Raw genomic sequence first — 27,904 nt, forward strand, 5'->3', positions numbered from 1 at the left:
TATTTAAAAGGGAGACAATTATGCATTCATTAATTCAACAAATATGTGTTGAACACTGATAATATGCAGGCTCTGGAGACAGAACAATAAACAAGACATCAGAACACAGTCCTGAGACTTCACAAAGTATACAGTGGCGTGAGGAGTCAGGTAATCAAAGAAGCAGTGACACACACACACTAGACAGGGAAAGCACAGAGGCCACAGAGCACACAGAGGGAAAACCAAAGCCCCCGACAGGCAGGGAACACTTCCTGGAGGAAGAGGTGCAGGGAGGTGGGGCTGAGTGTGGGAGGGGCACACAGCGGCAGAGAGAGCACAAGGCACATCGCTAAGAAGTACGCCTGCATCCCAGCAGAGAACGGAAGCCCTGGGGGAGAGAAGATCATCCAGTGAGGAGAGAGGGAAGAAGGGTCCAAGGCAGACCTCTTAGAAACAAAGGACAGAGCACAGAAGGTCTCGTAAAGCATGTGACGGAGTTTGAGCTTAGAAGGAAATGTTGCAATCTGTTCTATTTTTAAAAGATCATTCTAACTACGCTATGGAGATGAGGGATCAGACAGGAGGGAGAAAAATCCAGTGAGGAAGTTACTGCAGAAATCTATCCAGGCAAGAGAGGATGGGAGTTTCCACCAGCAGCAGCTGCAGCAGCTAGGAGACAGGCAGACAGCTTTGAGAAAGAGACACAGGAGGGAAATTCTGGCCATCGGCTGGCTCTGATGCATAAGGATGACTGAACAACTGACTGTGGCTGCTAGGACCTGCCACTGGAACAGGGCTAGGAAAGATAGAATAAGCTCTGGAGAAGACAAGCACAGTTTCACATGTGTTACAACTAGGTTCCTGTGGAACACACAACTGCTTCTGAACATTCTTCATTTGTATGTAATGGCCCAGAGCAAGGTAGGGCTGTGCTTCTTCAGCAAATGAAGCCAAGGAAGGAGGAAAGATGGCGCAGGGAGTAGAAAGAGAAAAATATGGAAGACGGTAACAACTGGAGACGATGTCTCAGGCAGTTTAGCTGTAAACAGGAACAAACAGAAGAGGTGCTAGCTCAAAGGGGGACAACAAATCAAAGACTGGTCTTTTTTAAAAGTGGCAGATTAAATATGATTAACAGCTGATGAGAAGAGGCCAGCACAAGGTCAAAGATGTAGAAGGGGAGTAACTGAGAGAGTACAGCCTCAAGGGAAACAGGACACAATGGCACTCAGAACAGAGAGACTGGCCTTAGGAAGAAGAACACCTCTTCCTACTCCGCAGGGAGGGAAAGGGAAGAGGAGTAGGGATGCAGGTAAGTTTGTGGGCGCTAAGTACAGGGAGTTGTCCTCTGATGGCTTCTACTATCTCTGTGCAACAGGAGCCTGAGTCAGCTGCTTGGCGGGGAAAGGGGCAGAGAAGTGGGAAGGTAGCGAGGCGAGGAAAGGGTTGAAATGCTCTCTGCAGAAGAGGAGACAGAGCTGACCAGAGAAACACAGAAAAACTGCCGCGAAGTGTTAAAGGCAAGGTTGAAGCCGGAAACCTAGTTATGCTAGAGGTCATGGGAATACAAAGTGGACCATAGCATGATCACTCAATAATGAACTATTTTAATCAAAAGACTAGGTTTCTTAAAACTCTCACGAACAAAAGATTTTATATTTATATTAAGTAAAATGAAAATCAAAATAATATAAAAATTAATTTCAAAGAAACCATGCTATAAAAATAGTAATATTACCTTAGCAAAAAACTGAATGGATAATAGTTTAGAGTTCTATCCACCAGCTTTGACCCCCTGAAAATAATTCTGGTTGTCACGGGTTGGGGGGAAGGATGCTACTGGCATCAAATGGGAAGAGGCCAGAGATGGTGCTAAACACCCTACAGTGCACAGGACGGCCCCACAACAAAGACCATCTGGCCTCAAATGTCAGTAGTGAGAAGGCTGAGAAATGCTGCTTTAAAGGTTCCATGATCCCATTTGTGAAGAGGCTAATTTTTTTAGACCATTGGCTGATACCACCCCAGAAATGACTTCTTGTTAACCTCATGGTACTTTATGCTGAACAGGATAACACAGTTGTGTCAGAAGTCCAATAACACCGGTCCTAAGGTTACTACGCTCTGAGCACTTGAGGTCAGGGACCCCTTTTCGTACTTAATCATCTTCCCCAGTAAAACATTTAGAAATGACTATACTGGGTTGAATAATGTCCCCCCAAATCCAAGTCCACCCAGAACCTCAGCACGTGATCTTATTTGGACATAAGGTTTTTGAAGATACGATCAGCTAAGTTCACGCTGAGGTCCTACTGGATTAGGGTGGGCCCTAAACCCAATGACCGGTGTCATCATCAGGACACGTGAAGACAGATGCACAGGGAAGAAGGCCATATGCCAATACAGACAGCTGGAGGGATGCGTATGTGGCCAAGGAAAGCCAACAACTGCCCGCAATCACCAGGAGCTAAGGCAGAGGCTAGCGAAGACCCTTCCCCAGAGCCTTCAGAGGGTACACGGCCCTGCTGCCACCGTTCTCTTGGACGTCTGGCCTCCAGAACTGTGACAGAATAAATTTCTATTGTTTTAAGCCACCCAGTTTGTGGCAATTCACTACAGCAGGCACAGGAAACTAGTACAGGGACTCCATTACCATTTAAATGTTGAGATGCCACGAGTCTGACAGAACTGTCAATTAAAGGATAAATTTATACAAGATAAAATCAGAGTATTAATCCAAATCTTGGCAGTCAGACTGAACACCATGCAACAGAACAAGACTTAAAAGAATACTATTTAAAAACAGAAACAAAACACTGGTGCCCTCTTCTGGACAGGAAATTAAGCTCAGTAGACCATCAGTACGATGGCACAGAATTTTCAAACTGTAAATGCACTGCAAAGTCTCAAGTGTGTCCCTTCTGTGAGAGGGAGCCTCCACACACCAGACGCCACTAGGAGTGGAATTACGGGACTGTGAGCTGAGAGCGGCAAAAATGGAGGCAGTAAAGTCTGACTATTTCTTCAAAACAAAGATCTGCTAAACTCCAGTTCCGGAAACATTAAGCAATCTGTCCAAAGTCTCACACAGTTAATCGGGACAGAGCAAGGGCTGGATCACAATTTTCCCGAGCATTCATTCCAATATAAATGGAAGGTACCAGATACAGAACATGCAGAACGTGTGTGCAGGACAAACTGAAACGACTGTATAGGGTCAGCAAGTGCGACAGAGCGAGTGCGGTTGTTTCCTCCACCCCGCACACACCCTCCTGCGAGCAGCCTTCCATGGGGCCTCAGCCCGGGACTCGCTGGGGCCAACGGGATATTAGCAAATGTGACCAAGCAGAAACTCGAAGAGCACTTGTGCAGCGAGGCTTCCTCTCTTCCACTTCCAGAGCCCTGAGGTTTGTGAGCAGGCCAGGGTAGCCTGCTAGAGGAAGAGATGCCGCATGAGGCAGACAGAGCTGACCAGCCAGGGTCCCCAGATGGGAGCAAGTGTAACCAGACAGCTGGCTGCTGACCACAGACCATGCGCGAGCCCAGGCAGGACGAGGAAAACTGCCACCCCAGCACAGCCCCAAACAGCCAGACGCAGGGCCAGAAGCTGTATTAAATAAGCCACTGGGTTCTACGGTGATTTCTACACAGCAGAACTCAACCAACAGGCCAAGACTAATTCCTTTACAACAGCGATGATAACCCTTTGTATGCAACTTCACTGCCTTCACATTATACATAAAGCATGCTTGCAAGCTGCCTTCATGACCACCATTTCTAGTGGGACATTGTTTCCATCGAGCGGAGAGGCTGTGTTACACCAGGTTTCTGCCAGCCTAGCTGGAACCCTCCCGCGGCTACCAAGTTCCGAACAAGAGTTTGTTAAAGTGCTAAAGCTCAGAAAAACATCTTCTCCTGGATGGCTTCACTCCTCCAACTCGTTCCCACTAGTCAACAAATAAGCAGCATATGTCAGTAACATGTGTCCTCAAACATTAAAAGGGCAGTAATTTTAAAGACTTGTCATACCTGCAGTATTGCAGAAAAGCAGCTTTTAGCAATTTGGTTTTATCTTCCCGGGCAATAGTTTCATTCTTGGTAGAGGTGTCAAAAACCACACTCTGTAAAAAAACAAACTATAATTTAGAGGTGAAGGTATAAGAATATTCTTAGTTATTGGACTAAACACTGGACCCACCTATGAGAGCAACAGTACAGACACACAGCTGTTTGCCGTACTCTCTATACCAACGGTTTATCTATTGATACTTAAGACATTTATTGAAACAAGATAAAACACACCAAATGATCAACTAAAGTCCTATAGAGAATGTATATATAATTCAGGAATTCTATTGTGAGTAAAATCATCTGCAGATTTCATCACAACACAAGCTTCTTATAGGCTTCCCCTTATACAACTCATCACAAAGTGTATTTCTAAGCATGATGGTTGATTTCAATCTTAACATACAGCAGTATTATGAAAACCACATGATTACAAAAGAAAAAACGTAAAAAAAAAAGTTACTTTCTGTTGAACCTGTATCAAATCATTTTCATTTTGAATTACACAGTCTATATATTTTACATACTATTCAAATGGAAATTACCCCAAAGAGTGTTAATTTTTAGCCTCCTGTAAAAGAATGATAAAAATCGTTTTTACGGATCAGGGTATTTCAGAATTCAAGATGACAGGAAAAAAAAATGATGTTTTTTTCCCCCACTCTCCCCTCAAAAATCATCCCAGAAGAAAAAGAAACACAACCACCACACATCTGTGGTTCCAACTGCAACAGACAAAGATGGAAACCAGAAGGGAGGAGCAGCAAGTGACAGAGCAGGGAGGAGGCCAGGCAAACCGGTGCAGTGCGGGGACAGGCCCTGAGGACAAGAAATAGGGAAGTTCCAGGCAGACAGCAGGTAAGGGGCTTCTCTAGAGACGTGACCCTGGGCAAAGCTTTACGGAAAGGCGCCTACGCAGCTGCTGGAGGGTGTGGGAAGATTAAGCCATATATCAAAGAAAAGTAAGCAAATATGAAATTAGTCCACTCCAAGAATCGCACAAAGTTGTACACTAAAGGAAATGGAATCAGCACACTGCTTCACTCTGGACTATAAACAACATTCACATAGCCCTTATAATGGAAAAAATGTACACTGGGGTGATAAAGGCAGAGAGGAATGTAGGTTACCCAAGTCCTCATCCTCCAACAGGAGATCTACAGATGACGAGAATTAGTGAATGAGAGACAGCAATACACGCATATTACTTAGAAATGTGGAAGCAAACGCCAAAAAAAACAGCTGAAGGACTTACAAGTAGTCGCTTCTGAATAAGAGGACAAAAAAGATGAGAGAGATAAAAGAACTAATGTCTTCATCACAACTCTTTTAAAAGTGTCTGACTTTTAAACATTTGTGGGAAACACCCTGATAAAAATCGTTAAATCCTTCGCAAATCAGCTACACTTTAAATCAACTATACTTTAAAGAAAAAAAAAATCTTATGGAACCACGTTACTTCATTGCCTGGTCCAGCAACTGAAGATGCCAGGGAATCTTCAAGGTCTTCTGCCAATACGGACACATTTTCCCTTGAAGTAATCGACACCAATCCACTGTTTCTGGAAAAAAGGATAGGAACGCCCCCACAGGAACCAGCTCCTAAAATACTATCTCCTAAGAGAAAGAAAAATACACGATCAGATAGACATAACCAAAAAGTACTTTCCTAAATCCACCTCCCAGCAGAAAATCCTGGTGATATCCTTTGCCGTGTTACTCCTACTCTGTAATCCCGCGTCAAAAGTCAAGGCTCCCCACTATCTGGAGTGGTAGGCTGTGTCCTTCACTGTGCCTTGCAAGAGTAGTGGGTACAGAGCACCAAACGAGAAAATCATCCCTTCTGCAAGACTCAGAGTACAGCTTGCCAACCCTACCTTGACTTACTGAGTAAGCCAGTGCGGAAGGAAAAGGTTTAAGCTCTCTTGTAGTCTTAACAGCATCCCACTCACCCAGTCAAGGCTCTGGTGCTGGGACTAGAGAATTGAGGTTCCATCCTGCTGCCTCACATGGATTTTGCCCTTTGCCCCTTAAGATAAAGACCCTAATGAGACTGTCTGCTTGGTGTTTTTCACTCCTGGCTGGCTCCCCCCATCACCCACACCTCCCCCCCCAATTCCAACACCCTTGCATGAGTCCAGCACCTGGGATTCTTCTTACCCAGGAGTCTGGACAAACATTTAAAGAACATCAGCTCAGAATAAGTCACTCTTACTGACCAGGAACAAGCAATTACTTCTGTTAGCATCAGTTCTTTTCTTCTTGGCCTCTTCTGGGAAAAACGTTACTATTTTTTGCCCATAAATGTATCAGTTTGGGAACTCTACCACCCTTCCAGTTTTTCAGCTACTGTAGGCGTGGGATTGAATGTCACAGGCATCATGCTTGAAGCAAAGTTTATGGAAAGAGAACAAAAACTGCTCAGAATGACTAATGAGTTCCCTAATCCTGTTTTCTAAAACCATTACCCTACCTTGTGTATTGAAGACGATTTTCTCCCGAGGAAGAGAAAACTTCCCAGTTCCTGTGGAGCACACGTAGACAGCACTTTCAGTATACAGATAGGCAGTCTGGTTTGAAAAGTTTGGGACCATCAACTGACATATAATCAAGTCTTCAGACTGAAAATTAAATTTAAGATTACATTTAATCAGAATTGAAACAAAAATACTTGTTTGTATGATTTTGTAATTCACACTTTTGTACGCTCATAAAAATGATAAAATAATTTGTTGATTATCCTTGTGAAAACCTAAACACTATCCATCAGATGACTAACAAAACATGACAGAATAAGTTTGTAAACATCAATTAGAGACCATTTGCTGAGTTGCAAATAATTAGCAAAGTTTGAAAACGTTTCCATGGTGATAAGATTTTAACTAACCGCCTGTAACAAATGTGAGGAAGAAAATAAAAGGATTAGTTCATTATTTATTTTAGAATTGACAAATTTATTTATAAACGACCCCTGATAAATATTGTCTTTTTCTTCACTGTCCAGATATCAAGCACAAGAAAACTGAGTTAATTTGATCATATATGAAATTAAAAATAGAAATAAGACCTAATTAAATCATAAAATTAGCAAAAGCTAAAAAGGATATTCCGTTTATTAAAAGAATTTTACAAACATAACATAAACATGGAATTTTTTTATTCTCAAATTGTCTTCTTTATACCCTTTCCCACTGTCTGAAAAATTTTAACACTGAGCATATTTTTCTTGTATAATCAGAACACATAAGGTTTATTTCTGTTTGAAATAAAAGACCAAACTAAAAGATTTCCTTATAGCACTCAGCTACACAAATCATATTAAGAGTGAGAGTTCAACAGAATTAGATACTATACAAGATTAAATGAAATGAATTTACAGCAGTTAAGGCCTTTCCTCAAAAACATCATACTTATTCAACAATGTTCGATTGCTACTAAGAAGCTTAAAATTAGAGAGCTTGCCTTTTAATCGTTCACGTGAAATTTGACAAGTATATAATGTGGTTACCTACAAATATAATCCTACTTTGAGGAAAAATGGGATTTTTCTGTAGTATATAGGGCTCAAAACCAAAGCCCAGCTCATGTCAGGTCTCTTCCTTATTTTTCACTCTGCAGTTCATCATCAATGTTTTCCTTCTCAGCGATACTGAAATGAAGACCCCTTCACAGAGCTATGGCAGGAGAGGCACGCCCCTCGCTGTGAGGGGCTCCCACTCTCACTCCTCTTTAGCTAAGGCTGAACAAAGGACTGAGTATGAGATGGCAAACAATGCAATGCCTAAAAACTAGCTATTTAAAATGTATTTCCAGGAACTCCTTGGCAGTTCAGTGGTTAGGACTCTGCACTTTGTCTGCCAAGGGCCCAAGTTCAATCTCTGGTCGGGGAACTAAAATTCCGCAAGCTGCCAAAAATAATAACAATAAAGAGATTTTAAAAAAATAAAATAAAATGTACTTCCAAGCTCTGCAGATGAATTTCTCAAAGAATCTGACCCTGCAATGGTTAGGAAAAGAACTCCGCATGTTACTGTCACTTTGTACCTTACCTGAAAAGGTGGGTTATACTGAGTGACTTCCACAGTCACTTCATCTGACATTTGGTAGCCGTTATCTTCTACTGTTACCAGCGAGTAATAGACAAGACAGGGCTTGTCTGCCAGGTGCCATGCCGCTGACAAAATCAGGAGACCATCGCTAATTAGTGAGAAAGAAAGATCTATTGTCTCTTGGGAAAACAGTCCAGCAATGTCTTGAAGAGTTAAACACACATTTCCCATATGACCTAGCAAGCCCAGTCCAAGAGACTGGGACCTTATAGTGGCTTTACTCATGATTGCCTAAAACTGGAAACAACCCAACATCCTTCAACTGCTGAATAGATAAACAAATCCTGGTAAGTCTATACAATGAACTACTACTCAGCAGTAAAAAGGAAGAAACCACTGAATGAATATCAAATGCATTATGCTAAGTGAAAGAAGCCAGACTCAAAAGGCTTTATACCCTATGATTCCATTTATACTCTAAGGACAGAAAATACATCAATGGTTGCCAGGAGCTGCAGGTGGAGAGAGGGGTTGACAAAAGAGTACCAAGGAAATTTTGGAGTGATAGAACTGTTCTGTATCTTGATTGCGGTTCTAGTTAAATGACTATGCGTTTGTCAAAACTCACCAAATTATACATTGAAAAGGGTGCAAGGTATTTTCTATATGTAAAATATAACTCAATAAATCTGACTTAAAAAGACCAACAAATCACCAATTACAGGGATTGGCAAAGTGCAGCTCTCAGACTAAACTGAGTCCAGGTTGAGGTTTTGTAAATGAAGCTTTCCTGCCATGCAGCCACGCCACTTGTTATGTGTTGTCTATGGATGCTTTAATGCTACCACTGACAGAGTAAAAGAGCTGCAGTGAAGACCACATGGTCCCCAAAGCCTGAAAATATAAAACAGTTTTGGAACCTTCACAGGAAAGGTTGCCAACCCCTGATCTAATCTGTTCTTTAAAGCTTACTTTTGTACAGAGGAAAAAAATTTTGTTTTTAATTTTAATAACCAATCATAGAACTGCTGCTGTATATGTGAAAAACAAACCTTTTTCCATCTTAAAGTGTATATGGTCCTCTCAAGTCTATCAAAGTTGTTGCCCCCAACCAATTAAATGGTCTCTAATCTCAACCCTTCTAAAACATTTAGCAGCATTTTTAGCAACTCTCGGTTCAAGTCTCAGAAATATTAACAGGGTGGCAAGCACCCTCTACTGACAACTAAAAATAATAAACCGAGCTAGTGGCTGGACAACATGCACTTCAAACCAAGCAGTCCTAACGTGGCTCTCATTTCCCTTCTCCACTGTGTTCTCTTCCTCCAGCTCCCCAGCCCTTATCACTTCTACCTGAATTCCCGAGAAGAATTCAAGGACACTGGCCCACATCCAAACATACTGGCAGTGACCTAAAGAGCTACTGATGACACGTTAAGAAGGAAGCGAGTGAGGCCGCAGAGAATGCAGTCTCTTGCCCTGCAAGGAGAGACGGCCACGTCCAGATGAGGCTCGACACTGAAGTCACTCCAAAGACTGGGCCGCTGTGGGGTAATGGGTGCCCCCTGAGGCCCAGAGACACAGCTAACAGAGGATTCCTCAGGGAGTGGTGCTTGGACCAGTTTCATTTGACATCTTTATAAAAAAAAATCTTCCTGATTAAAAAAACATGAAGGTATTTTAGGTAGCAAAGATGATAGGAAGATAACCAATTCTGCAAATCAGTAAAAATTTGACAGGGACTTCGCTGGTGGTCCAGTGGTAAAGAATCCACCTTCCAATGCAGGAGACGCAGGTTCGATCCCTGGTTGGGGAACTAAGATCCCACACGCCGCGGGGCAGCTAAGCCCACGCGCCACAACTACTGAGCTCACATACCTCAGCTAGAGAGCCTGCATGCCACAAACTACAGAGCCCACACACTCTGGAGCCTGTGCGCCACAACTAGAGAAGAGAAAACCCGCGTGCTACAACTAGAGAGAAGCACATGTGCCGCAACAGAAGACCCACATGCCTCAATGAAGATCCCATGTGCTGCAACCAAGACCCGGTGCAGCCTAAATAAATAAATAAACAGAATTTTTTTTTTTAAATTGACAAATTTTTATGCGAGTATATACAGGGCAATACATTTATGATTTCAAAAAATCCAGAATGAAGCTACCTGAGCTTTGCGTCAGTAATCATCTGGTAAAAGAACTCATGAGGCTGTTCACTGCAAATAGGAGCCGAGGTTGCAGCTCTGGCCAAAAGGAGCAATCGACCGAGGAAGAGCAATAAGCATCAGGGAGACACACACGCTCCTTAAACAGAAGAGGCCCACCCAGATGCGGTGCACGGATCACCGGAACAAGAGTATTCAAAAGAGCGATGACCGCATCATTTGGAGCTATGGTGGGGAGGGGCCCAGAAGGAGGGTGAGAGCTGCATCTCACAGGCCCCATGAGAATCGAGCTGCGTTAGCATGACAGCACCGGGGGAGGTGCCCAGGGTCTGTCTTGGCACAGCCAGTCCTAAGCAGGTTTCTCTGTTCTCAACCTGGGTCTCCGTTCTGAAAACTACACATGAGGAAACGTCTGCATCCCCGCATCCTACACCCACAGTGGGCTGTGTCCTGGCAGCAGTTCTAAATTTATGAAGGTCTGGTAAAGCTAAATGAAAACAAGATACACTGTATCTAATGCAACTGTTTTGGGAAATTAAATATATACTATTATTTTTACTTCTTTGATAGTTTACATATGTGGTTTTCAGAAACTATAAAGGGTCCTGATAGTCCCAATAGCCCAAGAGAGAAGAATTAAACAGTACAACTTCAAGCCAAGAAACAAGTAGAATTTGTTCTACTAAACTAAATTACTCTAGAACACATAAAAATACTCCTTAACTTCTGGTAAGTTGCGTTTTGAAAAATTACAAGTCATGTACTTGCACTCATTATGAGCTCTGCCACAGAAGCCATATTACAAATGGTTTTTAAGTTCCATATGGCCTCTGGTATTAAAGCTAAACAATAACATGGGATTAAGTAGCTTTATCAGACTAACCTGGGATCTTAAGCACCAGTTAGAGCACCATTTCTAAGGAAATTCACTCTGAGTATAAACCATGACTGAATTCTAACTTGTACCACCACGACAAAACCTCACCCCATCCTTCCTTTATTCAATACAGCGACAAACACAGGCTAAAGCTCCTTCAGCAACAGAAAAAGGGCTGGAGAAGAGCGCCTGGCATCTCCACTGAGTCAGGAAAAATGACAGCATGGAGCAGCCCCAGCAGCGGGGTAGGCAGCTCTTAGAGGCTCCGGCTGTGACAGCAGAACAGACGGATCCCTACTGAGGGCAGACAGCTAATGGAACACACAGTGGAAGGCTGACAACTGCCTGTATTTCTCAAATGAATTAGCATCGCCAGACAATACAAAACGATTTAGTTAAGACATAATAGTATAAGATTAGCATTAGAGGCATTCGAGAAACAGCAAGACTGCTCATCATTTTATAACAAACATCAGTTTGTTTTTCCAAACAACTCCTATGTTCTTCAGGACAAATTAATTGCTTACCAGTTTTGCTTCAAATCCAAATACCGAATGTTGACCCCTTCTTTAATAGCTTCATAGTTACTTTCAGATCCCTACATGAAAATATCAATAACGTAAGCTCGAGTTTAGGAATCGTTTCTTTTCACCTTTATATCCCCAGCACCTACTAAAGTGCCTCATCCACAGTAAGTCAAACATTTATTGAATGAATGTATGCATTTAAAAAGTTAAGTAAATCAGTGCTTTCCAATACTTCTAAAGATTGACTACTCCATTTCAGCCTATCTGATGGCTGAAACTTTGTGTATTACACTGAAATGTGTTCTAATAAATACAACAACTAAAGGAACTAGCAGTCTCACATAAATGAAAATTACAGAGATGAATGTTACTGTTCCTTACCCAGATAGCATCAATAATGTTTTCCTTCAGGACTCTATTTATATCCCAACTATGTGCTTGTTTTTCTGAAGAATCATCTAATTCCCATTTACTGATGTTTGCACTTGTCAAGCTATAAAAGCTTGATCGCTCTCTATCCCAAAGGACACTTGAAAGCTGTATGGAGAGGAGAAAAAAGTTTATAGATTATTACGTTCTAATGTTAATGAACTATTTTTCTGAAATTCAAAATTAGTACATTTTATAACTATTTGATTAGTAATCCTAGCAGAATTCTTCATTTAGGACTCGAAGGAAGGAGTGATCCTGAAACAGACCTTGAGTAAGGAGGGTTTCCACAGGCACAAATATAAAGGCAGAAGGCCCAGGAAGAGCAGAGTTGGGAGGTGGGAAAGTCACAGGATCTTCAGAGAACAAGACACAGTCCTGCTTAATTGGAATGCGGATTACAACCAGGAAAGAAGCAAAAATAAGGTTCACACACAGCACAGTCTTAAATGTGAGCTTGTAAACCTAGTAAGCAAGGGAGATAGTCTCAATGGCTTGTGAGCACAAGAGCTGTGTTACAGGAGAAGGAATCTGGTAGGGCTGTGTGTAGTTCCACGTGGGTATGTTAACCTCGTCTTTCTTGCTTCTGAAGAACAGATGTGTTTTTTAAGTTGCGTATACAGAACTGTTGAGTGAAAACCCTAACTGTCTCCACTTCTCCTGTCACCATGACTCTAGTCACTAATGGGACCGGAGGAGCCAACAGTGAGTAAAGCGGACTGGCACCAAGAATTAGGGGAAATTAACCAAGAGTGCATATTAGGGCCTTACAATGGAAGCAGGAAGATGGGGATGGCAGTGAGACATGAAAGAAGCCAAACCTATAGAACCTGGTAAGGAGAGAGAGACACACACACACACACACACACACACACACACACACACACACACCAGGGTTTTATACCTGGGTCTCTGAAAAAAGTGACAGTGCCATTAGAAATAGGTCAAAAGAGAAATGAGTTTTCTAAGTCAACAGGAGAGAAGAGAATATCAGCAATTTGCCTCCAGACATGTCACGTTTTAGGTTCAAAGACCAGTTATGGAAGCAGATAATAATAGCAACCTGAAATTAGAGGGAATAGCATAGTTTAAAAAAAAAGGTGTGCTCTCAATTCAAACAGACGTGGGTATGAATCTGCTGCCGAGTGATTCTGTAACCTTGGGCATTTAGCCTCACTGAGGCCAGTTCCTCATCTACAAATTGGAAATGAAGCTCTCTACGTTACAGGTCATCTAATAATTACAGGAGGTAACAAACATGGAGCACCTAGCAGAGAGCAGATGCCCCCCACACATTAGTTCCCATCAGCCTCCCTTCACTATTCCAGAGACTGAGGCAGAAGCCCAGCGGACATAGATTTGAGTCATCCACACAGATAGCTGGAGTCATGGGGGTGGAGAACACACTTTTGGTTATGTCTAGAAAGCAAAATTAATCCTTAAACACGTTTATAATTTTACATCATAGTTTTAGTTCAAAGAATTTACTTATAAGATAATCTGTGTGACTTAAGAATATTAACGTTACAGGGTATGAACTCATTTGACCATCATAATAAAAATGCTTCACTGAAAGGTCAAAGCTTTCAGCTCATGTTCATACAGAGGCAATACCAACTTCATAGGGAACTGCCAACTTATTGATTTCACTAAGAGAAGCTTGTAAAACAAAGTTATTTTATCAACTTACTATGAGATCACTGCTAGAAGATAAAATTCCCAAAAGAGAAGAAACCTTCCGACCAATTCCCGAAAGCACACCTTGCCCTTGAGGCAGGATATGCTGATGAATTTTTCCTACACTTTCAGGTATCAGGCGAATCAGCTGGCCTCCCGATGAGGATAAAATAAAACTTCCTCCCTGTGAACAAACATAGCAAAGTTAGTTAAGCAGTTAAGACTAAGAAAAGAAAATTAACACAAATCACTTTGATACAGAAGGAAATCATCTGTACCTTAAAACAAATCTAAAAGAATAAAAAAGAACAGTGCTATTTTATTAAAATCACTTACTTATGAATCCATTCACTTAATATTAATTCTACACAGAATAACTTTGTTGCAATTTTTTTAACAGCATGTATTTTTTAATTCTGATTTTTAAGTGATAGGTTCACCATCATGCAGGTTCAACAAATCAAGTATCAGATTTCTTCAGTAAACCTGCAGAGTATATATTAGCAAACCATTCCTCCTACTGTCTAAGAGTTTCTACGTCATTTTATGAAGATCTTTCTGACAGAAATGAATAACATCGGCTACTATGCACTACTGATATTGCAGAGTCCTATGAGAAGGGTTTCCCTCTGTCTAAGTGTTCAAATCCTAGATCCTGACATTCTTTTCTTGCCTCTTTTTGATTCCCCCCACCCCCTGCCTGTATGATGTGCTCAAAACCCCAAATTTTTAGTCATTTAAATCCCACTTCCAAGCCAAATCACAGCTTTCCAATAAATATAAAAGAATATCATATACCTGCACTGTTGTTAGGAAACTGCAAGTCTTATCACCTCCCAGATCTACGGACGTCTCCGTGTAAGTGTCTTCACTTGCAAGGCTTGGCCAATAGCGGATGGATCCTTCTCTGGTGGCAACCATGACAGCAACAGCCTCAAAACAAGACCATAACACTCAGTAACCACAATAAAAGAAGGAGCCCAAGTTGGGAGTTTGTTGACACTGATATAAAGAAACCAGGGCAATGTACTATTGATTAACAGAAATCAGAAATAAAAATTCCTTTTTTTCATATTAAAAAAATTATCATACAGTAAAACTGACATTTTCCCCCTTTTGTTTTACAGTTCTATGAATTTTTATACTCTGGTTTCTCTTCAGACCGCATAAAATCTTTTGCTTTTTACAGTTCTGTGAATTTTAAAACATGTGTAGACTCATGTAACTACCACCACGATAAGGATACAGTACAGTTCCATCTGCACCCAAAACTCCCTAACGCTTTCCCTTTACTGTCACACCCTTCCCTACCCTAACCCCTGGCAATCTAATTCCATCATTATAGCTCTGTCTTTCTGAGAATGCCAAACAAATGAAATCATATAGAATATAACCTTTTGACTCTGGTTATATTTGACACTGAATAGAACCTTTATCTCACTTAGAATGACGTCTTTGAGATTCATCCAGGTTGTTGTTGCATGTATCAGTAGCTCATACCTTTCTACTGCTGAGTAGTATTCCATCCTATGGATAAATCAGTTTAAAGGACATTCGTATTGTTTCTGCCGTTGGCTATCACAAATAAAGCTGCTATGACATTAGTGTACTGTTTTTTTGTGTGAACATAAGCATTACTTTCTCTAAAGTAAATAGGCAGGAATGAAATTGCTGGGTCATAGGGCAAGGGTACTTTAACTTTATGAGAAGTGAAAATCAAGTGGCTGTACCACCAGCAGGCCCACCAGCAATGTATGAGGTTCCGGTTGCTCCACATCCTCGTCAGCACTTGGTAGTGTCAGTGCTTTTCATTTCAGCCACTGTAATAGGGGTGTAGTGGTATCTCACTTATTTTATTTGCATTTTCCTAATGGCTAATGATGTGAACACCTCTTCATGTGCTTATTTGACATCCTTATATCCTCTTTGGTAAAGCATTCAAGTCCTATTCTAAATTGGGTTGTCTGTTTTCTTACTAAGCTTTGAGGGTTCATTTTATGTTCTACATACAAGTCCTTTGTTGGATATATAAATCGTATATAATATTTATATAATATACTATTTCCTACCAGTCTGTAGTTCTCTCTTCATTTTCTTTTCAGTGCCTTTGGCAGAGCCAAGTTTTAAATTTTGATTAAGTCCAATTTATCTATTTTTTTTTTTTATGAATCATGTTTTTGGTAATTTCTAAGAACTCTTCACCTAATCCCAGGTCATGATGATTTTTTTTCCTGCTTTCTTCCAAAAGTTTTTAGTTTTACATTTAGATCTCTGATCCATTTTGGGTTCATCCTTACATAAAGAATGAGGTTTAGGAGGAATGCTTCTTTTTTCCATAAAGACAGCCAATGATTCCAACACCAGTTACTGAAAAGACCATCCTTGATCCACTGAATTTCTTCTGCGCCTTTGTCAAAGATCAAAGGGCCATCCTTGAGTGAGTCTATATCTCTACTCTCTATTCTGTTCCACTGCCCTGTGTGTCCATCTCTTTGCCATCACCTCTCCGTCTTGATCCTGTAGCTTTATAGCTACGTTTCAGAACTGGGCTGGAGGATTCCTCCAACTTTAGAACTCCCTTATTTTAAAAAATGTACTTCAATAAGCATTTAAGTCACCTACCTGAGTAGAATGTGCTTCACCTGAGGTAGCAGAGTAAGACAGAGCCACCAAGTTGGCACTCCAGTGGAAATCAGTAGGTGGCAGCTGAAGTTCTTTGCAAACAGATAACTATAGAACAAATCCAAACAAAACATCTTTCATGTCAAATCCAAGTTTTTGAATATGCATCTGGCTTCACTATTTCCCTTCTCTGCATATTTTAGATTCTAATTCATTGCTGGAAATAGCATTCTACAAATACTCTTTCTTCTCATATCTTTTTGATCAGGCTTTCATCATCATTTTCAGTAATTTTAAAACAAAATATTTTAAGAGATATAGAATCAGGAAAACGTAGCAGCTAGACCAGACCCTTAATATAAACTACTCCAATCTCTTCCCAGACCAAAAGGTCTATTGGTTGAAAGAAGTGTGTAGGCTTCCTATGGAATTTTCCCAGTCTAATCTTGATTTGTTTAGTTGACATTTAAAATCTGCATGACCACAGAGTTAGTATTCCGAGTCACCTAGAAAACATTTCTTAGACTCAGCCAAGTATCAGCGTTCCTCTGCTAACTCAGGATGCCCACCCCAGGCCCTCTCCCTCACCTATGCTCCTAAAACTACAAACACGGTTTTCTAGGTAGCAGCAGTACAGAGGCCAGTAGACGTGAAGAGTTTAGGTAAGTGGGAGCCCAAATCCCAGTGGAACAATGGCCCAGTGAACACAAGTGGTACAGGAGAGTATGCCTGATCTGGAGCGGAAAGAAGAGGAGGCTGCTGAGGGTACAGGAGTGGATGTACAAACGAAAACCGCCGTGTGAGAAGTTGACAATTGAAAGTTAAATTAGCGTTATAAAAACTGGTATCATTTTTTCCTATTTTATTATGCATCATCCAGTAGATTCAGTGAAATACATTCCTATCTTCTAAGAAACTCAGTTCAGAGTTACGGCAGAGAGCACGGTGAGAAGCGTATGGCGGCCTTCTAGCCCGAGGCCCTCCAGGCCCTCCAGGCCCTCCGGCCTCTGGTCGGCAGGTGAACTGGGGGGCCCCCGGGACAAGCTCAGGCTGTGTCTTACCGAGCCCCAGAGCCCTCGCCGCAGCCACCCACTGGCAGGGCCCGAGCCTGGAAGCAGCAACGAACTGCCCCCACACCCCGACCTCCGCGACCTAATGGCGGCGGACCCTCGGAGCCCAGATCCCACCCACCGCCGGGTCTCTTGACCCCACACTGCAGGGGTTAGGCGAAGCCTCCGGCAGCTCACCGAGGACGTGGCGCCTTTGAGCGCCGGGCGTGGCAGGGCGAGAAGAATGGCGGCCACTGGAATGCTGCGGAGGGCCGTTAGAGCCTCGAGGGCCCGGGAAGGGGGTTCTACGTGGACGCCAGCTCAGCCACCCTTAGGCCTTGGAGCCCGCGCGTAACCGGGACCTGAGGTGACCTCTCTGCCCCAGTTGGACCAGACCTCACCTCGTACGGACAAAGGCCTTAATGGGCCCGGAAGGTGAGCGGAGCCCCGGTCGACGACGGGTGGAACGTTATCGGGTCATCGGGCGGTTGGTCGTCGTTCTACCAAGACCTCGATGTCGTTAAGATAGAAATGGTAGAATAACGTACCACATGCGGCCAATAGGAAGTGCCAGCCACCCTTTGGGAAGATTTACTGGCCGTTTATAGAAGGCCTGTGTATATAATATGAAAAGGCTGCTCTCAACTTTCCCCCCAACCTTTCGAAAGAAAACTTCGCTACATATAGGCCTTCTAGATGTGAAGACGTTGCCGACGTATGATAGAGTTAAAGTCACATGTCTTGTAAATGCCTATTTGTTTCTTTAAAAAAACCGTAGAAAAGAAATGTCTTCTAGAAATGACTTTTCGAAATGGAGTTGTTTGACCGCCTCTAGAGGCGACATCAGGAGCCACAGAGGTCCACGTTTGTTCCGTGGGTTAGAGGACATGGAATGGAAGACGTTGAGGAGGAAGAAAAGAAGGTTCTGTGCCAGACTGGTCACAGTTAGAAGACATTTGCATATTAGAACCATTGGTTTGTGTGTGCGTTTTACTCCTTACTGTATGTGTAGTTGACAATATGTACTTTTTTGAAATATCTAGTCTTTCTAGATCTTCTAAAGTGCCTGATACATGTTCAAAGTAGAGGTAGTAAAAAGACATTTTGTAAATATCTTTTTGTTAAAATTCGTATGAAATGTTGTTTTGGGGGGGGAGGGGTGGCCAAACCACCTTTTTGAACAGTACACAGTATGCACTGTGTTTGTTTGTGCACTGGTTCAAGGTCACGGGGAGGAGAAGGAAGTGCAAAGAGCTCTGTGCCAGTGTGTTTATAGTGAAGCAAGATTAACCATTGTCTTTTTTATGTTCCTGCATTTTGTTTCACTTTGCTGTGTATATAATGGACAAATGAGTCCTAATTTACAACATCTAGTCTTTCTAGATGTTAAAGAGGTTGCCAGTGTATGACAAAAATAGAGTTAGTAAATAATACATTTTGTACATTTTGTGTTAAAATTTATGGGAAAGATTGTCTTCTGAAAATCTGAGCATGATAGCCCTCTGGGTTGGTGGAGGGGGGAGAGAGAGAAGGGGGTTGGTCTTAGAATGGCTAGAATGCTGGTATTTTGAAGACAGTTTCAGATTATAACTGTAACATGTGTGCAGTTCCTTCAGCACTGCTCTGTATATAGTGGACAAATTAAGTCCTTATTTGAACCATCTAGTCCATCTAGATGTTTAGAAGTGCACAACGTGTGTTAGATGTAGAGGTAGTAAACATCTTTTTGCTAAAATTCACAGGAAGTACTGTCTGTGGGAATGTTAAATGTTAAACCACCTCTCTGAGCAGTATACTATTGTCTATACTTGTTCAGTGGTTTGGAGGAGGGAGGGAAAGAATTGCAAAAGGTAATATGCTAGTGTGTTCATACCTGGACATGTTCAGACAAAACTATTTTTTGTATGTTCATTTTGTTTTGCTGTGTATATCGTGTATATAATGGACAAATTGAGTCCTAGTTTTGCAACATCTAGTCTCTAGATGTTAAAGGGGTTGCCAGTGTATGACAAAGTAGTAAAATGAGCACGTTTTGTATACTTTATTGAAATTCATAGGAAAGCTTGTCTTCTTTAAATGACTTTTGGATATGAATTTGTTCAACCACCTCTAAGCATTACATATGCATGTACTTGTCCACTGGATTGGCGGTGGAGAGAAGGAAGTGAGGGAGGAAATGGTTCAGGCCAAAATGGTCATATTTAGAAGATACCTCAGATTATAACCATTGGTACGTGTGTGCAGTTTTATTTAACAGTGCCGTGTACATAGTGGACAAGTAAGTTCCTATATGAAATATCTATTCCTTCTAGATGTTTAGAAGTGCTTGATGTATTTAAAAGTAATTTTAGTAGAATAATGCTTCTTGTAAATAGCTTTTAAAAACTGATGGGAAATACTGTCTTTGGAAATGGAATTGTTAAACCTCCTCTCTGAACAGTATACTCTGTGCTTGTTCATTGGGTTTAGGAAGGTGGGAGGGAAGATTGCAAAAGATGTTTTGCTAGCAGGTACTAGAACATTTCAACTTATCCATTGCTCTATATGTTACACGCATTTTGTTTAACTTTACTGTATATATTTTGTATATACTGGACCAATGGGTCCCAATTTTATAATATCTAATCTCTAGATATTAAAGAGGTTGCCAATGTATGACAAAAGTAGAGTTAGTAAACTAACACATTTTGTACACTTTGTGTTAAAATTCATTGAAAGGCCGTCTTCTGAAAAGGGCCTTTGGAAGTGAAATTGTAAATCACATCTAAGTGACACCTGTGCCTGTACTTGCCCAATGTTGGATGGATGGCAGAAAGGAGGTACTGGGAGAAATGAAGTGTTCTAGATTAGAATGTTCCTATGTAGAAGACACTTTCAGATCTAACCATTGTTACATGTGTGTAGTTTATTCAACACTACTGTGTATATAGTGGACAAACTTTAGTCCTTATTTGAAACATCTAGTCTTTCTAGATGTTTAGAAGTGCACCAAGTATGTTAAAAGTAGAGGTAATGAAGTAACATATTTTGTAGATATATCCTTTTGTTAAAATTCATATGAAATACTGTCTTTTAGAAATGGAGTGATCAAAATGATCAAACCACCTCTCTGAGCAGTACACATTATTTTATTTGTGCTGGTTCAGGGAGAAAGAAGAAAGTGTAAAGGGCTTTATACCAAGACTAACCATTGTCTGGTGTGTCTCTGTGTTTTGTTTTACTTGGCTGTGTACATAGTGTACATAAAGGACAGAGGGTCCAAATTGACAACATCTAGTCTTCCTAGATGTTAAAGAGGTTGCCAGTGTATGACAAAAATAGCCGATAAATACATTGTGTACACTTTGTGTTAAAATTCATAGGAAAGACTTCTGAAAACAACTGGAGGAAGTAAAATTGTTAAAATCCCCTCTAAGCATTACAGATGCTTATCATTCTTATCCACTGCGTTGATAGAGATGAGAAGGGGAAGCTTCTAGGCCAGAGTGTTCCTGTTTAGGAGACACTTTGTGACTATAGCCTTTGTGTGCAGTTTCTTCAGTGCTACTACGTGTATACATAGTGAACAAACTTAAATCTGTATTTGAAACATCTAATCTTTCTAGATGTGTAAAAGTACACAACATATGTTGAAAATAGACAGTTAAAAGTAACACCTTTTAAGTATTTTTTTTCTGTTAATTCATAGGAATGGTTGTATTGGGGGAGTGGAAATTGTTAAACTTGAGTCTTGGAGAGTAAGCTGACTATTCACTGGGTGGTGGGGAGGCGGGGAGTGGACAGGGAAGGAAGTACAGAGAAGGGATCTGTGCCCATGAGTCTTTAGACAAGTTCAGATTGTCTAACCATTGTTCTATTTGTGTGTTTTCGTTAATATTGCTGTGTATTAAAGAATAAGCAAGTCCTAATGCCCAAAGTATATTAAAAGTAGAGGTAGTAAAATAACCCCTTAATAAATGCCCTTTTGTTGGTTTTTAGGAAGGGCTGTGTCTTCTGGGAGCGTTAATCCACCTCTTGGAGCTAGATATAGTCCTGTACTTAGTCGCTGATATGCTGGAGGAGGGGTAAGAGGAAGGGTGAAGGGAAGGGCTCTTAGCTAGTATCTCCATATCTAGAAGACAGTTTTAGGTTATAACCATAGGTCTAAATGTGCATTTTTGTAAAGTACCAATGCTTACTATGGACAAGGTTCATTCGTTATTTTGCAACATCTAGGCTTTTTAGGAGTCCTAAAGTGACAATGTATGATAAAAAGTAGAGCTAGTGAATTAACCAATTTGTAAATATCTTTGTTATAACTGGTAAAAAAGTAGCATCTTGGACATGGAATTGTTAAACCATCTGAGAAATGTACACCAGGACTTGTTCATTAGGTTGGTAGCAGAGGGGCAGAAGGAAGTATAAAAGGGAGGGAAGTATGTGGATGTGTTCCTTTTTATATTTTGATGATAACCATTAATGTGTGTGCATCTCTTAGCTGTACTATAGGAATACATTGTTAAGTAATTCAGCGGAAATATACCTCCTTGCTAAATACTTGCTAAAAACAGTTTAGATCAGATAATGAATCCTCTTAAAAGCATTACACTTTGGGTACTCTGTTGCTTTATGTCCCATTTTTAATTGAACGTTAAGGGAATGTAGTACTTTAATCATAACTCTGCCAATATCTTTATCTAGAGGCCTGTTGCCATTTTTGTCTTTTCTGAAGTTTTTGTCGCCAAGAAAGGATTACATTTTTTTCCCTTCCAGATTAAGTTGGTGTAGTGTATTTTTGGTTATCAAAATACTCATAGCTTTGGGATTTTGAAATGGTAAATATTAATGATGTGTGAAAAAGCATGATACATAACTGTATGATCTTAATTACATAAAAATGGATGCTTAGTTGTGTTTAAATACACAAATGAGACCTAGAAGGACACATCAAATGGTAAACTGCTTGTGATGATGGATGACTTTGTATTTCGCTTCTTGTGTTCTTTGGTGTCCTATTATGCACATGTTAACTTTTAAGAAATAAATGTTATTTTGAAAACCTTAAAAAAAAAAAATAAACTCAGTTCATCAGCTTATGTGGATGGCTTTTAGTCTTAGACTTCATTAGACAGAGTGACTAGCATGACATTCATTAAAAACTTCCATGTCTCTAATTTTATTAAATGTAAATAAGATGGATCTTGCTTAAACTCATGATAAGGGGAGAAACTTTTTTGAAATGATATGCTCAGTATTTCATATTGCTATGAAAATGCAAATCTATAATGCTTGAGTAGATTCAAATTATGATTGTCTTCCAACAACTCTAAAAATTTAGGGTAAAAATTCAGAGCCAATTAGGAATCCTCTCCTCTCTTTCCAGCTCTCTAAAGAACTATTACCTTGGTAATAGGTGACAGAGCAATCTTCCAAATAATGAGATTCTCTTTGCAGACCAGACAAGCCCATCCACCTTCATCTATGTGAACAGTCAGCTGATCGTCAACTGAAGAAAAAAAATGAGGTATGTAATTAATCTTAAAGTATGAATAAGAAAAACTTAAAACTTCCTCACACCAAAATCTTCTTCATTAGCACCATCTTCACCTAAAAAAGTAATCAGCACACACACGAGGTTAACTCACAACAAAAAATACTCTTGAATAATTCAAGAGTTATTAATATCCGAAACAAGAGATCCATTTAACTTTGACAACTACTTTTAGAAATATATCTAAAGGCAAAAAGTATATTTTGGGCCTAGGTTTAATATTTCTTAAGTTTTGTTATAGACAGATATCTTACTTTTTATAATATATTTAGTAACATTCATAATTTTGATAAAGCAACACAAATAATAAACCTCATTAAATATATAAAATATTTCAAGGAAAAATCACGTTCCTTCAAAAGAACAAGATTTTCAAATAAGAGCTCTCTGAAAGTATGATAAATTACTTAATTATATGGTGACCTAAAGGGTTACATTCCGTATTAAGTGACAAAACTAAATTAGTATACAGTAGTCACTCCTCATCCTCAGTTTCCGTGGTATCAGTTACCCGTGGTCAACTGCAGTCCAAAATATTAAATGGAAAATTCCAGAAATAACACTTCTTAAGTTTGTGATGAAATCTTACACTGTCCCGATGTCCTGATGGGGAGGTGAATCATTCCTTTGCCACCCGCCCATTAGCCACTTATAGTCATAGTGCAGGTTATCAGAGTCACTGTCGCGGTATCGCGGTCCCTGTGTTGAAGTAACCCTGTTTTACTTAAACATGGCTGAAAGCACAGAGAAGTGACGCTGGCAGCTTGGACATTCTCTTACTGTGCCTAATTTATAAATTACACTTTACCACAGGTATGTACGTCCAGAAAAAAATACAGTACACACAGGGTCCGGTGCATCCCCTGGGGGTCTTGGAACATACGCCTGTGGATAAGGGTGACTGGTCTATTGCTGTTGTACATGTTGGTGGTAAACCTGAGTAAATGTATTAGCGGCCCTAGAAATTTAATTAATGTGAGCTTTGCTCTTCGTTTAGAGTCAGGGTAGGGCTTCCCTGGTGGCGCAGTGGTTGAGAGTCCGCCTGCCGATGCAGGGGACATGGGTTCGTGCCCCGGTCCGGGAAGATCCCACATGCCGCGGAGCAACTGGGCCCGTGAGCCATGGCCGCTGGGCCTGTGCGTCCAGAGCCTGTGCTCCGCAACAGGAGAGGCCACAACGGTGAGAGGCCCGCATACCGCAAAAAAAATAAATAAATAAAACTAAAGTCAGGGTAGAGGGGCAAAATAAAAGGCATCAATAATGTACAAGCTAAAATGTCACATCATACCTAGGTTAAGGGTGGGCTTTTTGCTGAACTGGAGTATCTGCTCCGTATTTTCTTTTCCTGAAAGCACTACAGCAGCTCCAAATCCTCCACTGGTGAACCCTCGAGGACGCTAACACAGCACACCAACTGACTAGTACATGGAAGTTTCCACGTGAGGACAAGTTCCTCTCAAGTTTACACACTCTTCAATTTACACATCCTGATTTCTAGAGACTCTCTCCTCTGAGGCTGTGTACTATTTGTTATTAACATGATCTGGTGGCAGGAACCAGGAGTGTGTCAAAAGGTTTAAATGCAATTTAAGCTGAAATTTTTAGACGGGAAAAGAAAATATATATTTAAAATAGGAACAATGCATTACAGAGGTTCATGGAAGTTTAGCTGCCTGAAAATAATTGGACCTGAAGCTCCCATGGACTTACTGGCAAGATGTGCCGGTTCAAGTTGATGAGAAATATTCCTTCTTGTTGAACGGAGTACTTTAAACTTTTGTGACTGTCATTCACAGTATGAAATCCATTTTACATCATGATGCATTCATACACAATTTTAATAAAACGAAATGAGAATGAGAAGCACTCTGATATTTTGCAATCTATTTTACTTCATTTTTTAAAAAAATGCTGGTCATGAACCACTAAACTGATTTCAGTCACTACCTGCAGTCTCAAAAACACTGTTCCAGGAAATCACAGGATGCTCTGAACTTTGCTCTTCTCGTCACCCCAACTCGTCCTTAACAGTGTCTTTCTAAAGCTTGTGTTGGCTGCACCGTCCACACTTCCACTCTAATTGTCTGCCAGGAGAATCTTCTAATGGTGCACCAAATTGATAACATAAATTAGTGCATACAGCCTCTAGGGTACTACATAGGATCCAGAAAAGGAGGTAAGACTTGATTCTACTGAATTATTAAACCCAGTAATGTGAGGCAGTAGTTTTTTGGATTCTGTTTAAAAAGCATATACTCAATCAACTTTTGAAATTGGACTAACTTTTGCATATAGAGTATGTACAACCATAAACACTTATTTTGATTGTGCTAAAAAGAACTCATTCTGCTTCCCAAATTTATATTTCTCAATTACAATGAAAAACCAAATAAGCCACCTATTTCTCTCCACTGAAGTGAAGGTATACCAGAGAAAGCACAAATTTCAATCTCCATGCCAGACCTAGGCTTCATTTTGCATTGCTAACAGAAGCAAATGAAAATGATACCCACCGTCAGCCAATGTTAAGGCTTCCATGACTTTAACAGGGAGAGAAGATCCAAATGTTTTCACATCATAGTTCACAGACTCAGTTATGGAGTGGTGCGGGAATATTCGTGTCGGTGTTCCTCTAAAGAAACGAGACCATATTATTTCACTCATAACTTAAAAATTTCCATTATTCATTATAATTTTTATGTATATATTTTCACAATAAAGAGAAAATCTCTGATAAACAAGAAGAAAGATGAAGTATAACAGTGAAAAAACTCTGGCTCATATATACTGTGTTATTAAATTTATTTTTCATTAAAAAAAAAAGACTGACAGGATTTAGGAAAACTTGGCTTCAGACTTTCATGCTCTTAGATGCATGATCTATTCACTTAAACTCTTTATAACTCTGCCTCCTTAGCTGTGAAATAAGAAGGCTGGACTAGATCAGTGTTTTTCAAATTATGGGTCTCAATCAACATTTTTAAAAAACGAAATAGAATATAGAGTTTATCATACTCTGTGGTCAAAAAAGTTTTACAGGGACTTCCCTGGTGGTGCAGTGGTTGGGAGTCCGCCTGTCAATGCAGGGGACATGGGTTTGAGCCCTGATCCGGGAAGATCCCACATGACACGGAGCGGCTGAGCCTGTGCACCACAGCTACTGAAGCCCATGTGCCTAGAGCCTGTGTTCCTCAACAAGAGAGGCCACCACAATGAGAAGCCCCCGCTCGCCACAACCAGAGAAAGCCCGCACGCAGCAACGAAGACCCAACATAGCCATAAATAAATAAATAAATAAATAAATGTTTAAAAAAAAAAAAAAAAGTTTTACAAACATTGGGTTAGATTATCTTTAAGCTCTCATCAGATACAGAATTATAAGAATCTACCAGATTTATACAATCAAAATCAAGAAATTAAATAGGGTCGTGAGTATCTGCTGCTACCTGGTCTTCGATAACAGATACAGCAGTAGAAATTATATTTCCTTCTCCCCTTCTTCTTAACATTCAGAAAACCAGTGTAAATTTATTAGTATAAAAGTTATTCTACCTCTTATCACAGGATTAACTGAGGAGATGCAGAGTGACTGAGAGCATTGTTTCTGACAAAGTATTATAACAAAGGTTTTTCCTTTCAATGATTACCGAAAGGTAAGAAGAAATTAAAAAAAAAAAAAAGAAAACCAAGTATGACTTTTATTCACTGACTTTTCTCAAAAGGAGTAGAAAACAATCACAAGATTACCATTTGAAGAGCACATTACAAAACGCAAAAGGATACAAGGTATTCTTTAAAAATCATTTCTCCTTTAAAGTACTGCAAACTTCTGTAGATAAATTTTAACTATAAGTTCAAGATCCAGTATCACCGTCTTTTTGCAGGGGAAAATTCATTTTTGATAGACGAATTCAAAAGAAACCACTCAAGACACGTTAGCTTCTTCTAAAATTCTAGTTTAATTATGAAAGGGGAGATGCAGACCACGGTTTCACGAGTGACGTGAACTGGTGTGCCACGCTTTATTTGGTAACAAAACTACTAGTCTTATCTCATTGCTTATGGAAAGCCTTTTCCCTATTAATTTGGCTACAAAGCTAACTTCTGTAGCTAAAATCCCTTTAATTATCCACTAGCGGATATTAAGGGCAGTTAGTATGTTAAGCACATATAATGATTTTCCAGGGTTTGAGGTCCTCACTCTCCACTTTATATCTGCATCGTGGCATTTCATACTGACTCCTCGCAGGCTCTGGTCAGGTATCATTATCGCCATTTCGCAGACGAAGAGATCATGAGTGACCTACACCAGATCACAGGGGTACTAAGAGTGAGGCGGGTAACCACTGATTCTAATCCAATGTGTTCTTCACCTCTACACAAAGGTAATTCCATGCAAAGTGCATGATGCGAAGACTCAATTGATGAATTAAAGCGAGACTGAAATAACAACACACAAGGATGCAAGGGTGACAGAGGTCTCTTCTCCCAATACTCTGGCGTCCCGCGCCTCCCCGGTTCCGGTGGCTTCTGGAGGCCCGTGAGCCTGTGACTCGCCAAACCCAACCCGGGACGATCACTCACCGCGAGCTCAGCGAGCTACGACGGCCGGCCGGCGAGAAGAGCACCGGAGAGCTGACCGAAGACCCCAGGGTCAGACCCTTCCTGCCGGTCGCCCGGGGCGTGGAGCCCGGCCCGACTCCGCCCAGCGGGCCCCTTCGGGTCCCGGGCCCCGGTGTCCGCGGAGAGGAGACGGCCGGGAACATGACGCAAGGCTACAGAGAGCGCACGTTCAACCGTGGAGCTGAGGCTCGGCCAGCGCGCGAAGGTTGAACACCTGAGGGGAAGGAGAGAGCGCGATCAAGACGTCAAACCGCAGCGCCAGGCCACACGGGCGTGCTGTGATGACGTCAAAGCGCCTTGCCGAGGC

The 27,904-nt window shown here is 40.9% G+C and overlaps 1 protein-coding gene across 2 annotated transcripts in view; it reads right to left on the reverse strand.

Annotated features, from left to right (window-relative positions):
• NUP133 (nucleoporin 133) overlaps positions 1-27,904 on the reverse strand; it is a 58,453-nt gene extending 30,549 nt beyond the window's left edge. Inside the window, exons 1-12 of one of the 2 annotated variants that reach the window (XM_032608587.1) lie at positions 27,559-27,904; positions 25,488-25,606; positions 22,826-22,929; positions 16,396-16,503; positions 14,572-14,706; positions 13,787-13,957; positions 12,049-12,204; positions 11,668-11,738; positions 8,100-8,247; positions 6,524-6,671; positions 5,510-5,667; positions 4,012-4,103 (exon numbers count right to left, since the gene is read on the reverse strand). In XM_032608587.1, the coding sequence (XP_032464478.1) occupies positions 4,012-4,103; positions 5,510-5,667; positions 6,524-6,671; positions 8,100-8,247; positions 11,668-11,738; positions 12,049-12,204; positions 13,787-13,957; positions 14,572-14,706; positions 16,396-16,503; positions 22,826-22,929; positions 25,488-25,606; positions 27,559-27,740 (1,592 nt within the window). In that variant the 5' untranslated portion in view covers positions 27,741-27,904. The remainder of the gene's footprint in view (positions 1-4,011; positions 4,104-5,509; positions 5,668-6,523; positions 6,672-8,099; positions 8,248-11,667; positions 11,739-12,048; positions 12,205-13,786; positions 13,958-14,571; positions 14,707-16,395; positions 16,504-22,825; positions 22,930-25,487; positions 25,607-27,558) is intronic. The other variant, XM_032608588.1, reaches the window with a different exon arrangement.

This window comes from Phocoena sinus, chromosome 16, assembly GCF_008692025.1.
Source record: "Phocoena sinus isolate mPhoSin1 chromosome 16, mPhoSin1.pri, whole genome shotgun sequence".
NCBI classification, from domain to species: domain Eukaryota; kingdom Metazoa; phylum Chordata; class Mammalia; order Artiodactyla; family Phocoenidae; genus Phocoena; species Phocoena sinus.